Source organism: Plectropomus leopardus, chromosome 19, assembly GCF_026936395.1.
Source record: "Plectropomus leopardus strain MGB_pleo_1.0 chromosome 19, ASM2693639v1, whole genome shotgun sequence".
Lineage (NCBI taxonomy): Eukaryota > Metazoa > Chordata > Actinopteri > Perciformes > Serranidae > Plectropomus > Plectropomus leopardus.
Genome location: NC_142194.1, coordinates 17,343,664 through 17,358,375, shown reverse-complemented (window position 1 = coordinate 17,358,375; position 14,712 = coordinate 17,343,664). Strand labels below are relative to the sequence as shown.

Here is a 14,712-nt window from a genome sequence, read left to right as displayed (position 1 = left end):
AGATATGATTTCGATTACATTTTCATACATTTTAACTTGACTAGAAATACTACACAATTAAAAGGCATATTTCAGGCATTTATCTGTTATTTTTTTTAGAATTAAGTATGAAAGATAAAATGTCACAATATCACCTTCTGATTTGAGGAATAATTTTAAAAATGTTTCACATAATTTTGGGCAACAAACAGTACAAATAACCAGCTACTGTCCACTGAACAGTTTCCTCATTAAAATAATTAACTTCTGAAAAAATAAAACCATGCAACACAAGTAAATCAGAGTTTCTAAACACATGCCATGTCTACATTTCTAGCGAGATTTAATGGATAAAACTAGGTCCACAATGTAAAAGACAATATTGACGATGGCTCCGATGTTAACAGTATTCATGTCTACAAAGGAACACTTCTGACAGATGTAAGGATTGTACTTGGAGCGTTTGTAACCAAAGACGGACCACAGAATGACAGCGAGCAGGTACAACAGCACTGCCACGATGTTAAACACCAGCTCCATCATATTTAGCTTGAATGCGAGCAGACACTGCAGCAGCTTGAGCAGATGCAGAACAATGATGACCACAGTGACCAGGAGGCAAACGGCAAACACAAGGACGCTGCATATCATCCCAGCAGGGCGAAAGGACCATTCACCGTTCACAAAGTGGTCCGTGGCGGCACTGAGGATAATACACGCTATAAAGGCCTCTGTAGTGCGGAGACTTCCTCTCAGGCTGCACATGTAGCCGCTTGGAAACTTCATTTTTTGCATTGCACCGTCTATCAGGAACAAAACGGTGGCGACCAGGGAGGAGATGAAACACAGGATGTTGACGACGCAGGAAAGGCACACAAAAACGGCTGCAAAGATGACCGTGGCTGAGGTGATCATCAGAGCACACAGGGAGGTCAGCCCGCACGTCAGGTCAGCCCAGTTTGGGAGGAAGACAGCCAGGAGGATGTGCCACTTTTTGTCCTCCACCACGCTCAGGACCAACGGCACCGTGATGCAGAAAACCCAGACAAACTCACACCAGACGCCCCATGGACTCACCATCTTGCCTCTGGAGATTACGATGATCAAAGATAAGGCACTGACGATTATTTCCAGAAGGCGCAAAATGCCCTGACAGCCCTTGAATGGGCCACACATGATGCTCAAATCAGGAATAAGAAGTAGAAGACAGAAGTCTACCAGCACTCTGTGACATGAACTGTACTTGTTGCAACTTCAGTTCTCATATTGAGGCAGAGCCACGTCTAATATGTCAGGCAGGCATCATTTACTCACTCTCTTTTATTCAAATTTCCACATTCATAAACTGCTCAATGTGCCGGTGTGTGTTCCATGACTGTCCAAAGTGGAAGGAGCGTGCTTTTGCACTCTTGACTCTTTCACATATACAGTATGTTGGGTTAAAACCCTTGATAAATCCTGTATGTATAGTTTTTTTTTCTATTTCTGTCCTTATTTTTTTGGATTATTTGGTCATTTATTCACAAACAAATAATACAGGGAATTAAATAAAATATACTCCTTTACAGCGTAGGCGTAGATTTCACAGGGACATGTTCCCCCCAATGTTTAAAACATATACCTACCAATTGAAAACTGAATATTCCTGTTTCTCCAATACGAAGATACAAACACACTGTCTCTCTGTCTCTTCTGCACAGAAACACATACAGATTTTTCTGCAATTTTAAGCACTCTCATCAAGTATTGAAAAAAATGAGATGACAAATATGTCTTTATAAGAGCTTCACTTTATTCCAATTCTGTTATTCTGGCTCTCGTGTCTGTGGCTGACAGATCCCAGGAAACACAGCACAATTCTTGTGTAATCTCCTTTTCAAAAAGACATAATGCAGCAAATCTTACATCTTTAAATATTCACTGGCAGTGCCATATAAGGTTCATATTTCACAGCAGCATATTAGGAAATATGAAATCTTACAGTGAAAAAATACATGCGGACCTTAATGGTAATTTCAGGTTTAATTTTACAAAATACATTACATTTTTACATTGAATCATTAAAAAAAAATGGACAATAGAGCAATAACGATTTAAAATTCTTGGTTTAAAAAATCGTACTCCTGGCTGTGATTAGGCTATTTTGCCACTTTTGTGTTCTGTCTGATCTTCAGCCTGTTTGACAACATCACATATGCTGTGTAAACTGATCCTGAGTTCAGTCTGCTTGTGGCTTAGCTTTCGGGGGCCCAGCCACTATATAGTTTTCTGGATATTTTTTCCTATTTTTATGTTTGTATATTTCCTAATCATTTTCTCTCTCTCTCTCTTTAAAACTTATTTTCAGGGTCGTTTGCCTGTCACCTTTAACCATTTTTTTACTTGTTTTTTTTATGTTTTTGAAAGAAATCAAACCAATTTGCTCAGGTTTGAAATGATTCCATGCTTGTGAAAGGCATCTGAATAAAGCACAAAAACTGATGTTGGTATGTCCAAATTTCAAAGGGTTAACTGGGGTTTAAAAGCATTATTTAAAATAGAGACCTCTAAATAGCTGGTCCTGTACAAATAGTTCTTAAAGGGCGCTCTACAATGGTAGAACTTCACCACTATGTGCGTTTAAAGCCACAGATACCGAGCAGGGTAAAGATGAGATCCAGAGTGAAAAGAATGAGATTCACATAGGTCATAAATGCAACCATAAACTGTATGGCCCAGATACAGAAGCTGGGTGGACAGTCACTGGGTCGAGGGTTGTTCCTGAACATAAAAATGGGCCACACAATAGCAGCAAATATATACAGAACAACAGAGATCACCAGGAATATAAACACAAACCTGTCCAGGTTAAATGGCAAACAGGTCTTCAGTTTCTTGAGGATGTTGGTGACTATGATTAAAGGCAGGATGGGGAAAGGAATAATATATGCTACCACACACAGGATCAGAGCTGGCTTGTCTCTGTAACCAGTCAGTGAGATAAAAATCATGCAGCTCACGAAGGCCTCCATGACCTTCCAGAATCCAGGCAGAGCGGCCAGGTAGCTCCCCTTCTTCTTGTCCATGAATTTGTCCTTCACCACTTCAAGTGTGTAGAGCAAGCCACACAAGAAGGCAAATATACTCACTACCCAGCCATACGGGCACTTCAGGCAGGCGTAGAAGTTGGCATAGGTGATTGCGACAGAGACAGTCATGAGCGTAGAGGACATGGCCATCCCTGTAGTAAAGTCCGACCAGTTCATGCAAAACAAATTGAGTACGATATCAAGCTTGAACATCTCAATGATGGTGATGATGAGGGTCATGATGGGGCAGAAAGCCCAGGTGAACATGGCGTAGTTCCAGTAGGTATGGCTGCTCCCTCCTCTGAAGGCAGCCAGGACAAATGTGACCACAGACAGGATGATCTGAGCCATGTGCAGCCCGCCTCGCCCTGTTAACAGAGTAGAAGGACTGAACACCGCCTTGGACACATTGTCCTTAATATCATCAATGCATCCCATCTTTTGAAATGAGCTGAAGAGCAGTTGAAAAGTCTTTGTTATGTATATCCTCCCAGAGAGCTGCTAGAAACTGGTTGAGGTGTGCTTTCAGTTGCTTGACTGCCTTCCAGCTCTACTTTCCATATACTCCTTTCTCCTTTTTTGGTTTGCATAATATTCATGAAAGCAACTGTGTGAAGCAATAAAAGTCTGCTGCAGCTGATATGATATAACCAAAATGAGATCCCTAATCCTATAGTTAAATGGGCACCAGTAAGGACTAGTTATGGCAGATCTGCTTTGGCTCCCTGACCAACTGGCTGACCTCTGTTGTGTGTCCTGCTATCAAACATCATGTTACTTAATATACACTATTGTGTGTTTGTTAACTATGCTAAAAGATGATTTTCTGTAGATGCTGAGCAGTATTATTAACACTTCAAACATGTATGTTCTTTACTTTTCCGATGTGATCCAAACATACTACTACATTGCGTTTCTGGGGAGAGCAGGGTGAGCTTGAACACTTTTGTGTTGACGTGAGCTAACCTTCTATCACTCACAGTCTACTTGAACAGTAATGGCAATAATTTTACTCCTGTATATACACAAATGTCCGCCAACATTTTTTCAATTTTTAAGAGCCCAGTCAAAATGTGGAAGGTGCAATTATATAACATGTACAAGGAATGCATTTTCTCCAAATTCTGCCTTCCTGGGCAGGTTGGGACAGTAGGAACAATTATTTAAATTGAAAACAAATTGCAATCTTAATTTGAATACCTTATATTTACAATATCCATTTTCATTAATTTGAGAAAGAAAAATAGACTGTTTTGTATGATTGTTTGGACTCAAGAAGGCAGCAGATTGCATACATTCATGTTGCAGACAAATGCATAATGCATATTCAGTGATGGTATAATGTATACTCAAATGTAGTAATCTAAAATATTTTAGGGGTAGACAAAGTCTGGGGTATTGCGAGGGGACATCTAAAACCAAGCTAAAAAAAAACTCATACGTTTCTGCACGGATATACTTACTTGTGACACCACTTCAAGCAAACCGCTTTCACCTTTCCTTCGACTTTATGTGATAAATTTTAATTTAAAATACACAAAAAGTCCAATTTGATTGACGAAAAATTCGTCACTGCGTTAAAAAAAAAGATTTTTAATTCAGCAGGTAGGTTTGTTGTGCTGGCGGTTGTTTCTGGGGAAGGTAAATAGGAAGCACGAATCGGAAGTTGTTGTCAAGTATCAGTAGCTCTCTCTGCCACTATCAAACACTCACAACTATGTCGTTACTTTTCTCTTTTTAAAGCCGTGGATATTTAAAAACAACTCTGGAGGAAGCCGTCGCCTTGTTGGAACTCTATCTAGTTGTAATGATAATTTCATTTTCTTGGGCTATTTATTTTATATTCGTGTCGAAGCCATTGTTTGGGAAAAACTAGCTAACGTTAGCAATGGGTCGATGACACAGACTGCACTGCACCACAAGAGTTTGACTGAACACCGCCCAGCCTCTAGCTCTGGGAAAGGAGTGACGAGGCCAGATGGATTTCTCCAAATTCCTGGACGATGATTTTGATGTGAAAGACTGGGTAAACGGCGCCTTCAAGGTGGTGCAGAAGGACGCGCCAGGGAAGGCGGATACACACGCAGCCACGCTGGTCATGAAGCTGCAGCTGTTCATCCAGGAAGTCAACAATGCCATTGAGGGTAAATAGTTAAAGTGCACCAACGACGCTTTGCATCAACGCCACGTTAACAGTTTGTAGGATTTCTTCTCTCGGCTGCACAATGTGTGTTTTCTCTTGCTGTCACCCAGTTTCCGCTTTATGACAACTAGCTAAATGGCATGCAGCCTACTGAAACAAGAGCTTTGCGTTAATTCCTACATATTTCGTGCATAGTGTTTGTTTGATTGATAGTTGTTTATAATGTTCCGTACAGCCTTTTGTGTCAGTGAAGGTAAGCGTGATTATTAGAAACACTCCTAAGTAATAAGCATCACAATTTGACACCAACACAAAGCCTCCAAAATGACCTCAGAATGAATCAACACCTCCCCTTACTGAAGACAGACTTATTGAAGTGTTGTGTTGGACTGTTTTAACACATAAACTGGCAACTAATGTTAGAGATGCATGATATTGGATACAAAACAACCCATCAGACTAATAACCAATACCAATATTGATGTACCTACTAATTGCCCCACCCAAATTTAGTAATCAATTAATAAATAAATAAAAACTATACAAGAAAATTACCTGAAAGTATGCAAAAAGAAAAGTAGAAGACAAAAACTAAATTTAAAATTAAAAAAATCGTTTTTTTTTCTAACATAATTTTAAGCATATCATTAAAACATTATAAATATAGTTTGCTGGACATCTTTCAATAGTTTTTTTGATAATTTTGTTATGATTGTTACCCATTTTCTTTGTCACCTTTTGCTAATTTATTGGAACATTTCTTGCCAAGTTGGTTATTACATTGTACAAAATCACACTAATCTATTGAGGGTGCAGCGGTAAGTTGGTTTTTGTTTGATCTCTGTTTATTAACAATGTTGAATCCTATACCAAAGAGAACTGCATTTAATGTCTGCTTGCATTTTCTTCTGAGTCTGGCACCAGCTATATTAAAATGTTATGAAAGTTCTGATTTCTCCTTATGTCCTTCATTAACTGAAAGGCTGCTGTATTTCTGTGTGTAGAGAGCAGTAATCAGGCCCTCCAAAACATGCCCAGAGTGCTGCGAGATGTGGAGGCTTTGAAACAGGAGGCTTCTTTCCTAAAGGAGCAAATGGTTCTGGTCAAAGAGGACATCAAGAAGTTTGAGCAGGACACTGTGCAGTCTATGCAGGTATGCATGACTAAAATTGTCATGTGTATAAGATATGCATACTGACTGTGCATATGACTTTATAATGACGTGCGGTTCCCCTTCACCAGGTCCTGGTGGAGATAGATCAAGTGAAGAGCCGCATGCAGTTGGCAGCTGAAGCTCTACAGGAGGCAGACAAATGGAGCACACTGAGTGCAGACATTGAGGAGACCTTTAAAACACAGGTATAAATCAGAGACACTCGTTAGGTTTTTGTCTGGCATGCTGCTTAATGATCATCAACCTTTGCTGCTCATCCTGGCATACATCCATATAAGTGAGACGTTTCAAATGTATTTTAACCTTTACATGTAACATGACTTTCTGCAGACAAAATTCATTTTAATGTTCCAATTTCTTGATGTTTGCAAGACAACCAGTGCAATGGCTCCTTTAAAGACTCAAGCATTTTTCAAGGCATTTGATGTGAACTGATTCTGTTTAGGTCTAAAAGGGCATTGAAATATTGAATTTCTGATAAGTAAGAACATAAATAGTGTGTTTTATCATCTAACAGCTGTTAATACAATATGAAGCCATTACTGTGCAGACATTAATTGAATGTATTCTTCTTTCTTCTCTAGGACCTTGCAGTAATTTCCTCCAAGCTGACAAGCATGCAGAACAGCCTGGCCATGTTGGTGGACACACCAGACTACTCTGAGAAGTGTGTCCACCTGGAGGCTCTGAAAAACAGACTGGAGGCCCTGGCCAGCCCACAGATAGTAGCAACCTTTAACTCCATGTCTATAGGTAATAAGAACCTGCTTCTCATATTTATTCCAACTTCCATTTCTTTGTTTTCTGTAGTCGACTGTCAGTGTACACTGAATATATTCTTATATTTGCACATTTTTTTTCTCTGCAGACCAAGCCAAGCTGTTTGTAAAAGTCTTCACAGAGATAGACAGAATGCCACAGCTCCTTGCTTATTATTACAAGTGTCACAAGGTAGGCACTACAGGCCTCTTTCTTACCTAATTAATTTATTGCTAAATAAGCCAACAATAAAGGGTTCCCTGTTCAGTGTAGGCATGCTCTAATGTCCATTTGTGAATTAATGTCTGTTTTTGCATCTCCAGGGTCAGCTGGTGAGCATGTGGCAGGATCTCTCTCAAAGTGAGCTCAGTCTCAATCAGCAGCTGTCTGAATTCTACGACACCTTGCTCTCCTCGTGGCATTCTCAACTACAGTGGACCAGCCAGGTGAGACGCTACAGTAACTCTGTGACAAGTTCTGACCACAGACTGTAAATACAGATGATTGAAGCACCCCCACTTACCCCCCCCCATGCTTAAGTGCAGATAAAATATCTAAGATATGGGTGTTGCCATCTTGTGCTGGTGATGTCGTTAAGAGCTGGAGTCTGCGTGGTAGCGATATCCACAGTGGGGGAGTTCCTGTAATAAAACCTGTCTGACCAATCGTGAGAAGCTCCATTGAGTGCAAGCACACTGATTGGCTTTCACAGCTACCAATCATGGCAGAAAATCCCCTTTTTGTATAATTTAATAACCTGTTAAAACTGAACTTGACATAAAAACAAACACTTGAACAAACTTCAGGAGGATGAAAACTACCTTTGGTGACAGAAATCATCTTTGAGAAAAATGTATTTGGCGTGTACTCTTTGTTTTTAGGTTGGCCTATGTCCCATTCAGTAACAGGGAGAGGTGGGCTTTATGACCTATACTGCAGACAGACACCAGGGGGCGATCCAGATTACACTATGAATCTAGCAAAGTTAACATACTACTCGAAAGGGATTCATAGGGATCAGTAAGAATAAGTGTAATACCAAATCAAATATTTATATAGATATAGTGGAGGTAATTGTTGCAGTCTGTAAAAACAGTTAGTCACAATGCTCTTTACATTTTTTATGCATTTCCTATGTCATAACAGGTGTTCAAGAACCCATATGAGGTGGTGACAGTGTTGCTGATCCAAACTCTGGGGGCCATGGTCCCATCCATCCCTGTGTGCTTGAGCTCGGCTGTGGAACGGGCAGCTCAAGAGCAGCGCCTCGACACACTGCTCGAACTCCATCACACCACATCTACCTTCGGACACAGCCTGGAGGCCGCCATGCTCCCGCACCTGGGTCTGTGCATAAACAAGACATGACTGTAGATACTTCAGGTGTGTGTGGAGTTAAGTCTTCATGTTCTGTCTGTGTTTCTTCCTCAGGTGAGAATAATCTGCTGAAGGTGAATGAGCTGGTGTGCGCGCTGTATGACCCCTACAAACCTTATCAACTGCAGTACGGAGATCTGGAGGAAGCTCACCTGCTTATCCAGATCAGTGCTGTACCTTTGGTTAGACACCATGCACACATACCAAACACAAACACACACACACACACACACACACACACACACACACACACACACACACACACAGATTTATTAAAACCTCACCATAACTGTTCCTTTTTCTTACTTATTTCCTATTTTCCTGATTTTTTCTGTGTTTGTGTGGCCTCTTGTTTCACACGCTCTCTTCTCTTTAGGAACACGGGGAAGTAATTGATTGTGTGGAAGAGTTGAGCCACTCTGTTGGCAAGTTGTTTGGCCTGGCCAGTGCTGCTGTCGACCGCTGTGTCAAACTAACTGACGGACTGGCCGTGTGTGGTCTTCTCAAAGCCCTCAAAGCTCTCTTCACTAAGTAAATATCCTTTATTGTCACAACACACATAATTCACATACTGTGTATTTACTCCTTTGCTTTGTTTATATAGAAACAACTAGCCCAGTTCAATGTATATGTTGACTGTACTTTAATTAATTTATGTAGCCAGCTTTAACATTGTGCTTTTTCTAGGTACGTGTCAGACTTCTCCACAACACTGCAGTCAATCAGGAAGAAGTGTAAACTGGAGGATACACCAAGTTTGTCTGTTTTTCAGGAGGACTGGACGGCCTTCCAGAACTCTGTCAGGTTAATATTTATTTTACATTTAAGACTTTTTTATTAGAAAACAGAAAAACAGAAGGAAGCTTGCTGACAAGTGTCAGGTGGCCAGGTATTGATCCATGGGGCCTGGTCATGCACAGCCCAAAGGAAACCATAGCTAACTAAACTATAGCCACCGCCCTTTGAGCTCAGCACTCACAGAAGTAGGTATTGATGCCGGATGCATTACCAGCCGAGCTGCCCCTGGAACCAATGCCAGTGCGGGACGTGGAGCGGTACCACCTAGATATGAGAAGGTTGTCTACATGTGACTATGAGTCTGGTAAAGTCAAACATGTAGTGAGGGTGAACTAGGAGGGTTTGGCCAAGGCCCTTTTCCTTTAGCTCCTGCCTCCAGAAGAACTCCCCGGGGAGAAAAGGGATATGAAATTTGAGTTAGCCACGCTCAAAGCCTCTACCCACGACTCAGGAAAGGAAAGCAGTGTTTGGCTCAGGCTGTGTTCAGCAGCGTAGAAGATCTGCTGACTTTAATTGAGGATGTTGTTGAGTTGTAGAAAGAGCACTTTCTCTTGAACCCGAACAAGCATATCCTCTGTGGAAGAGGCAGAATTTGAAGACCTCACCCAAATGCCTGGCAGAGCTCTCTGAGGTAGTGAAGAAGCTCCTCATCAGCAAAACACCAAATGTGGATGAGATTCGTCCTGAGATGCTGAAGGTTCTAGACATTGTTGGGCTTGTGCTGGGTACCTTTCTTGCTGAGGAGAGAGACGTCTGGAATTTGCTTAGCCTGCTGCCATCACGTCCTGGGCTTAGATAAATCCCAGAAAATGGATAGATTAACTGGTTTATGTTGTGTTTTGCAGGATTATTGCCACTTGTGGAGAACTGCTTCGACAATGTGGAGCCTTTGAGCAACAGCTGTCAAACAAGTAAGAACAATGTTTTTACTTTATATTTGGTGTTCTCGTGTTATTTTTAAGTTATTTCGCTCTAAACCATTCTCTTTTACATGGATGTAACTCTTGGGGCATCCTTTCAACAAAGCACAATGTCGGATTTTAAGGAATTTTACGTGCATTTCCTGAATACAATCAATCCCATCCTTAGGATCCTGGGCACAGCAGGTAAATACTTGTCAGAGTCGTATAGCCCACGCAGCCTGGCAGGCATCCAGGAGGCCAGCTCCACAGAGAGGAAGAGTGCCACCAAGAATCCGTGGCAGGAATACAACTACCTTCAGAGGGGGAATATGGCTGAATACAACAGCCTGATGGAAGTACTCTACTCCCTAAAGGTATGGAGCTGCGCATGAAGACAACTCTTGCTATACTGTTGCATGTTATCAGGTGGTTTATCTCTCTGCAGCCTTTTTTTCATGCATCTCTTCCCTCTTGTCTTTTAGGAGAAGGGTACAGGTAACTCCAGCCTGTTAGCAGAGTCTAGAGCAGCTCTGACCAGACTCAACCAGCAGGCCAACCAGCTGGCCTTCGACTCCGTCTTCTTGCAAATCAAACACCAGCTCTGCCTTGTCTCCAAGATGGAGGTGATTAAGTGTCAAGTTACCACATGATTTGATTTGAAATACTGATTTGAGTGCATTGCTGAGAGCTTTTGGACTGCCGTTATGCTAGTGCATTCGAGTGTTAGAAGCACTGTCTATTTTGATCTCACCTCTTGCTGTTTCCGTTCTATGTTTGTGTTCAGAGACAAGAGGCGCCCGGTTTTGCAGAGAGCTATACAGAGGACCTGCCTACTTTCAGTCTGTCACCACAAGAATACATTACAAATGTGAGTCATTGGCTTGAATATATGTGGTGACATTCAATTAAAATAATGCTGAAATCATAATTGATCCAATTAAAATGTGTGGTGCAGATCAATACAAACACAACAGGATATGCCTCATGGGCGAGACAAGGCAGCTTTATTTGTGTAGTGCATTTCATACAACAGGGCAGTTCAAAGTGGTTTACAGAGCAATAAAATATAAAACATAATAAATGATTCAGATTAACAATAAAATATTAAAGAAAAAAGATAAAAAATGTCAAATTAATTTCTAAATGATAAAAAATCATCAAAAACAAAAGTGCAGACAAGAGGTGTAAAGATTAAAAGATTATTTAAAGTCATTTAAAAAAACAGTTTAGCATGTCAGAGATATATTTGGGTGCTGAGCCACAGAGTGATTTATACATCAGCAGCGAGACTTTAAAATCAATTTATTAAGTGACAGGTAGACAGCGAAGTGTTTTTTTAGAAACATAATAATGTTTCCTAGTTCTAAATATTTTCTAGTTTTTGTCAGGACCCTGGCAGCAGCCTTCTGAATAAGCTGACATTGCCAAACTGCTTTTTTTTGAAAGGCTTGCAAACAGACATTGCAGTAATCTAATCTGCTGGGAATAAGATAAAGTCAAACTAGCAGTTTTCTAGTACATTTTCACAGCTAAAACAAATACAATAAATATGATTTTCTAGCCTCCAGACAGTAAATATATCAAACTAGATGTTTGTCTTTCTCTTCCAGATCGGGCAGTACCTGATGTCTCTGCCTCTACATTTGGAGCCGTTTGTGACTCAGGAGGACCCGGCACTTGAGATGGCCTTACATGCTGGGAAGCTGCCTTTCCCTCCAGAGCAAGGTTGCTGGTCATCAGCCCCGATTATCTTCTCAATCTTACGCTCAACATGATATTTATCTGTGTTTCCCTTGCTCTCTTTATTTCTGCTTGCTTTCTCTTCACTAATTCTACTTGTATATATCTTAAGCCTGAAACCGCTTCACTAACATAAGGAATTAACTGGCATGGGATAAAACTATATTTTGATTCTTTAAAATGATATATAGTGATATTTAAGTGCAGTTTTTTGCACATTCCACATAACCCTCCAGTTATGAAAAAAGGAAAACTATAACCAAAAAGGAAGCTATGAATCAGACTTTAAAAAAAAGGTTTTACTTGTACAAAGAGGTATTTTTACAACATCATATAGCAACCATATCATATCAGTTTGTACAGTTTTTTTTCTCAATTACACAAACTCAAACAAAGGAAACCTGACCCCGCTTGTTGACTAACAAATCTTAAGAGAACTTGTGTCATGTACATAAATATCAGACATAAAACAAACTAACAAAATCTTTTCCATCTTTTTACTCACATTGCTGTGACACTGTGAATTATAATCAGTGTGAACTTGATATAAATATTTGAAAACTGTGTTCAAAGGTGAAGTTGATCCTTTTGGACTGTGATCGTGGCATCGGAAAAGAACGATAATTTGCAGTTTGATACCCACATAACACACCATTTCTGCCAGTGTGATTGAAAAAGAAAGATCCTGTAAACCGTTATAATGAGAAACTCTCTTGAAATAATGAGTTAGTATCTCAAAATGACAGGCTTTCTCAAAATCATGACTTAAAATTTCAAATATAATGAGGACTGATGCTGAGTCATTCTTTTTTGGAAGGTTCTTATTGTTTTGAAAAACTAAATCATTATTTTGAGATGTCACTTTTGGGATAAGTAAGTTATTTTGAGAGAATAACTCATTATTTCAAGAACGTTTAACACAGTGACTTAAAGAATCTTTTGGTATCAAATAGAAATAGAAATTGGCTTCCGTAGATTTTGCTATTGTATTCATTATTCCAGTTTTTCTGCACAGTACAAACTTGGAGTAATAAAGAAAGGGAACAGAAGGGAGCAATAGTGCTAGTTGGTGGATGAGAATCAGTTTTTGGTATATTATTTTAGGGAAAATGATGAAGGAAGTGCACCCTGTGTTACAGAGCAACATTACAAAAACGACCTGGCATTCTCTAAAACAAATGATATATTGGGAGACAGAGAGGTCAATTTGACATCAGCATAAATGTCCCATGTGGCTGTACTTTTTGAAAACCTTTTCAAATAATTTTGACCTTCATCCTCACTCTCTAGCTTCCTTTCTCTCTCTGAAACTCTACATTAAATCCCAATCTGTCCATCAGAGACTCTACATCATTTTTTCACTGTACACCCTGTCAATTGAAGTACTTTTAAAACATCACCTTCCTCCCCGTCTCAGGTGATGACCTCCCTGAGCTGGACAACACTGCAGACTACTGGCTGGGCTCCATCGCTCGGGCAACCATGCAGACCTACTGTGATGCCATCCTGCTCGTTCCCCAACTGAGCACCCACTCCACCAAACAGCTAGCCACAGACATTGGTACAGTCATGCGGATGGACACATGTTGTCAAATGACTTACTAATTACTTACGATCATACGCTGTTTTTTAATAATATTAGAAATGGTCACAGGGAAGTTCAGTGTTGAGTTATATCATTGACACCTGTTCCTGCTCCACAGACTATCTGAGCAATGTCATGGACGCTCTGGGCCTGCAGCCCTCCCGCACCTTGCAGCACATCGTCACCCTGCTCAGGGCCAAACCAGAAGACTACAGACAGACCGCCAAACTGCTGCCCCGTCGACTGGCTTCCACCATCGCTGCTGTCCGCTGCATTGACTACTAACAACAGACGAGAGGAAGATGGACTCTGTAGGTATAGTGGCTCTCAGAGCGGCACTGGGGACTTGTAGGCATGTTTGAAAATGAAGAGGAATGCGATATCACTAGTAGAACAGTCTTATGTCTGGGGCTGTCAGATTTTAGAATTATAGTCCTGTCCAAATGGTTATCTCGTCTGTGGGAATGTTAAGAGAAATCAGGGTGGTTCCGACTTTTTTGTTTTATAAGGATTTGTGGGAATGTTAAGGAGTTTGAAATCAGGGCGGTTCAGACTTTTTTTTTATACAGATTATTGTTGAAGTGTGACTTTGAATGATCAGCAGTGATAATGCCTTCAAGTCAAGCCAAAAGGGGAAAGTGTCTTGACTCTACATCTTTAATTTCTGCATTTTTGAAAGTTGCTGAAGCATCTAAGGAACTAACAAAATGTACATCAGGGGATGTGTGAGAGCATTTGAAATCTATATATTGTTATTTGTCATACTAATATAATTCATCTATGATATTAAATTATATTAAGGTCATATTTCTGATATTGTTTTTTGTTAACTGGGCTTCACATTCAGCATTGGACTCAAAAGGGGAAAGAGATCAATCTGTCTCTTTTTGGTTGTCGAAAGGTTGGACAAGTAATATGAATAGTTTCAATGTGGATATTTTCCCATATTTTTCCATGCAGTATCGTGAATATCTGTACATAAAACATTGACATCTACACTAAAATTGAGCCTATTGTGTTACTTTTTTATCAAATTATTTTTATCCTCTAGCTGGAATAGTGGGTGGTATGAATTTGTAATGTAAACAATCTAGTTTAATAAATGTATGGCCTTTTCTGCTAAATCCGTCTTTCCTAACCGCACATTGGTTGAACTGTCTGTGTGTTCAATGTCTCAAAAGTGCCAC

The 14,712-nt window shown here is 40.2% G+C and overlaps 3 protein-coding genes across 3 annotated transcripts; 1 reads left to right on the top strand and 2 right to left on the bottom strand.

Annotated features, from left to right (window-relative positions):
• Positions 1-41: 41 nt before the first annotated feature.
• Positions 42-1,230, bottom strand: LOC121959075 (myeloid-associated differentiation marker-like protein 2). The gene has a single exon (XM_042508253.2). The coding sequence runs from the start codon at positions 1,153-1,155 to the stop codon at positions 313-315; it is 843 nt and encodes a 280-aa protein (XP_042364187.1). The 5' UTR covers positions 1,156-1,230; the 3' UTR covers positions 42-312.
• A 536-nt stretch (positions 1,231-1,766) lies between these two features.
• On the bottom strand, positions 1,767-3,535 carry LOC121958544 (myeloid-associated differentiation marker-like protein 2). The gene has a single exon (XM_042507531.2). It carries the CDS (start codon positions 3,483-3,485, stop codon positions 2,589-2,591), a length of 897 nt encoding a protein of 298 aa, XP_042363465.1. The 5' UTR covers positions 3,486-3,535; the 3' UTR covers positions 1,767-2,588.
• Positions 3,536-4,522: 987 nt separating this feature from the next.
• cog7 (component of oligomeric golgi complex 7) lies at positions 4,523-14,649 on the top strand. The gene is made up of 17 exons (XM_042508440.2): positions 4,523-5,191; positions 6,195-6,343; positions 6,433-6,549; positions 6,949-7,117; positions 7,233-7,315; positions 7,447-7,569; positions 8,270-8,468; positions 8,555-8,682; positions 8,877-9,031; positions 9,188-9,304; positions 10,144-10,209; positions 10,388-10,574; positions 10,683-10,823; positions 10,985-11,068; positions 11,811-11,925; positions 13,358-13,501; positions 13,644-14,649. Exons 1-17 carry the CDS (start codon positions 5,026-5,028, stop codon positions 13,808-13,810), a joined length of 2,310 nt encoding a protein of 769 aa, XP_042364374.2. The 5' UTR covers positions 4,523-5,025; the 3' UTR covers positions 13,811-14,649.
• Positions 14,650-14,712: the final 63 nt, after the last annotated feature.

Excerpts from the sequence above, each read along its gene's own strand:
- LOC121959075 (XM_042508253.2), bottom strand. The coding sequence starts at position 1,155 with ATGTGTGGCCCATTCAAGGGCTGTCAGGGCATTTTGCGCCTTCTGGAA.
- LOC121958544 (XM_042507531.2), bottom strand. The coding sequence starts at position 3,485 with ATGGGATGCATTGATGATATTAAGGACAATGTGTCCAAGGCGGTGTTC.
- cog7 (XM_042508440.2), top strand. The coding sequence starts at position 5,026 with ATGGATTTCTCCAAATTCCTGGACGATGATTTTGATGTGAAAGACTGG. Across the intron at positions 9,032-9,187 it reads CTCAAAGCTCTCTTCACTAA|GTACGTGTCAGACTTCTCCA; the intron begins GTAAATATCCTT and ends TGCTTTTTCTAG. Across the intron at positions 10,210-10,387 it reads GAGCAACAGCTGTCAAACAA|GATCCTGGGCACAGCAGGTA; the intron begins GTAAGAACAATG and ends TCCCATCCTTAG.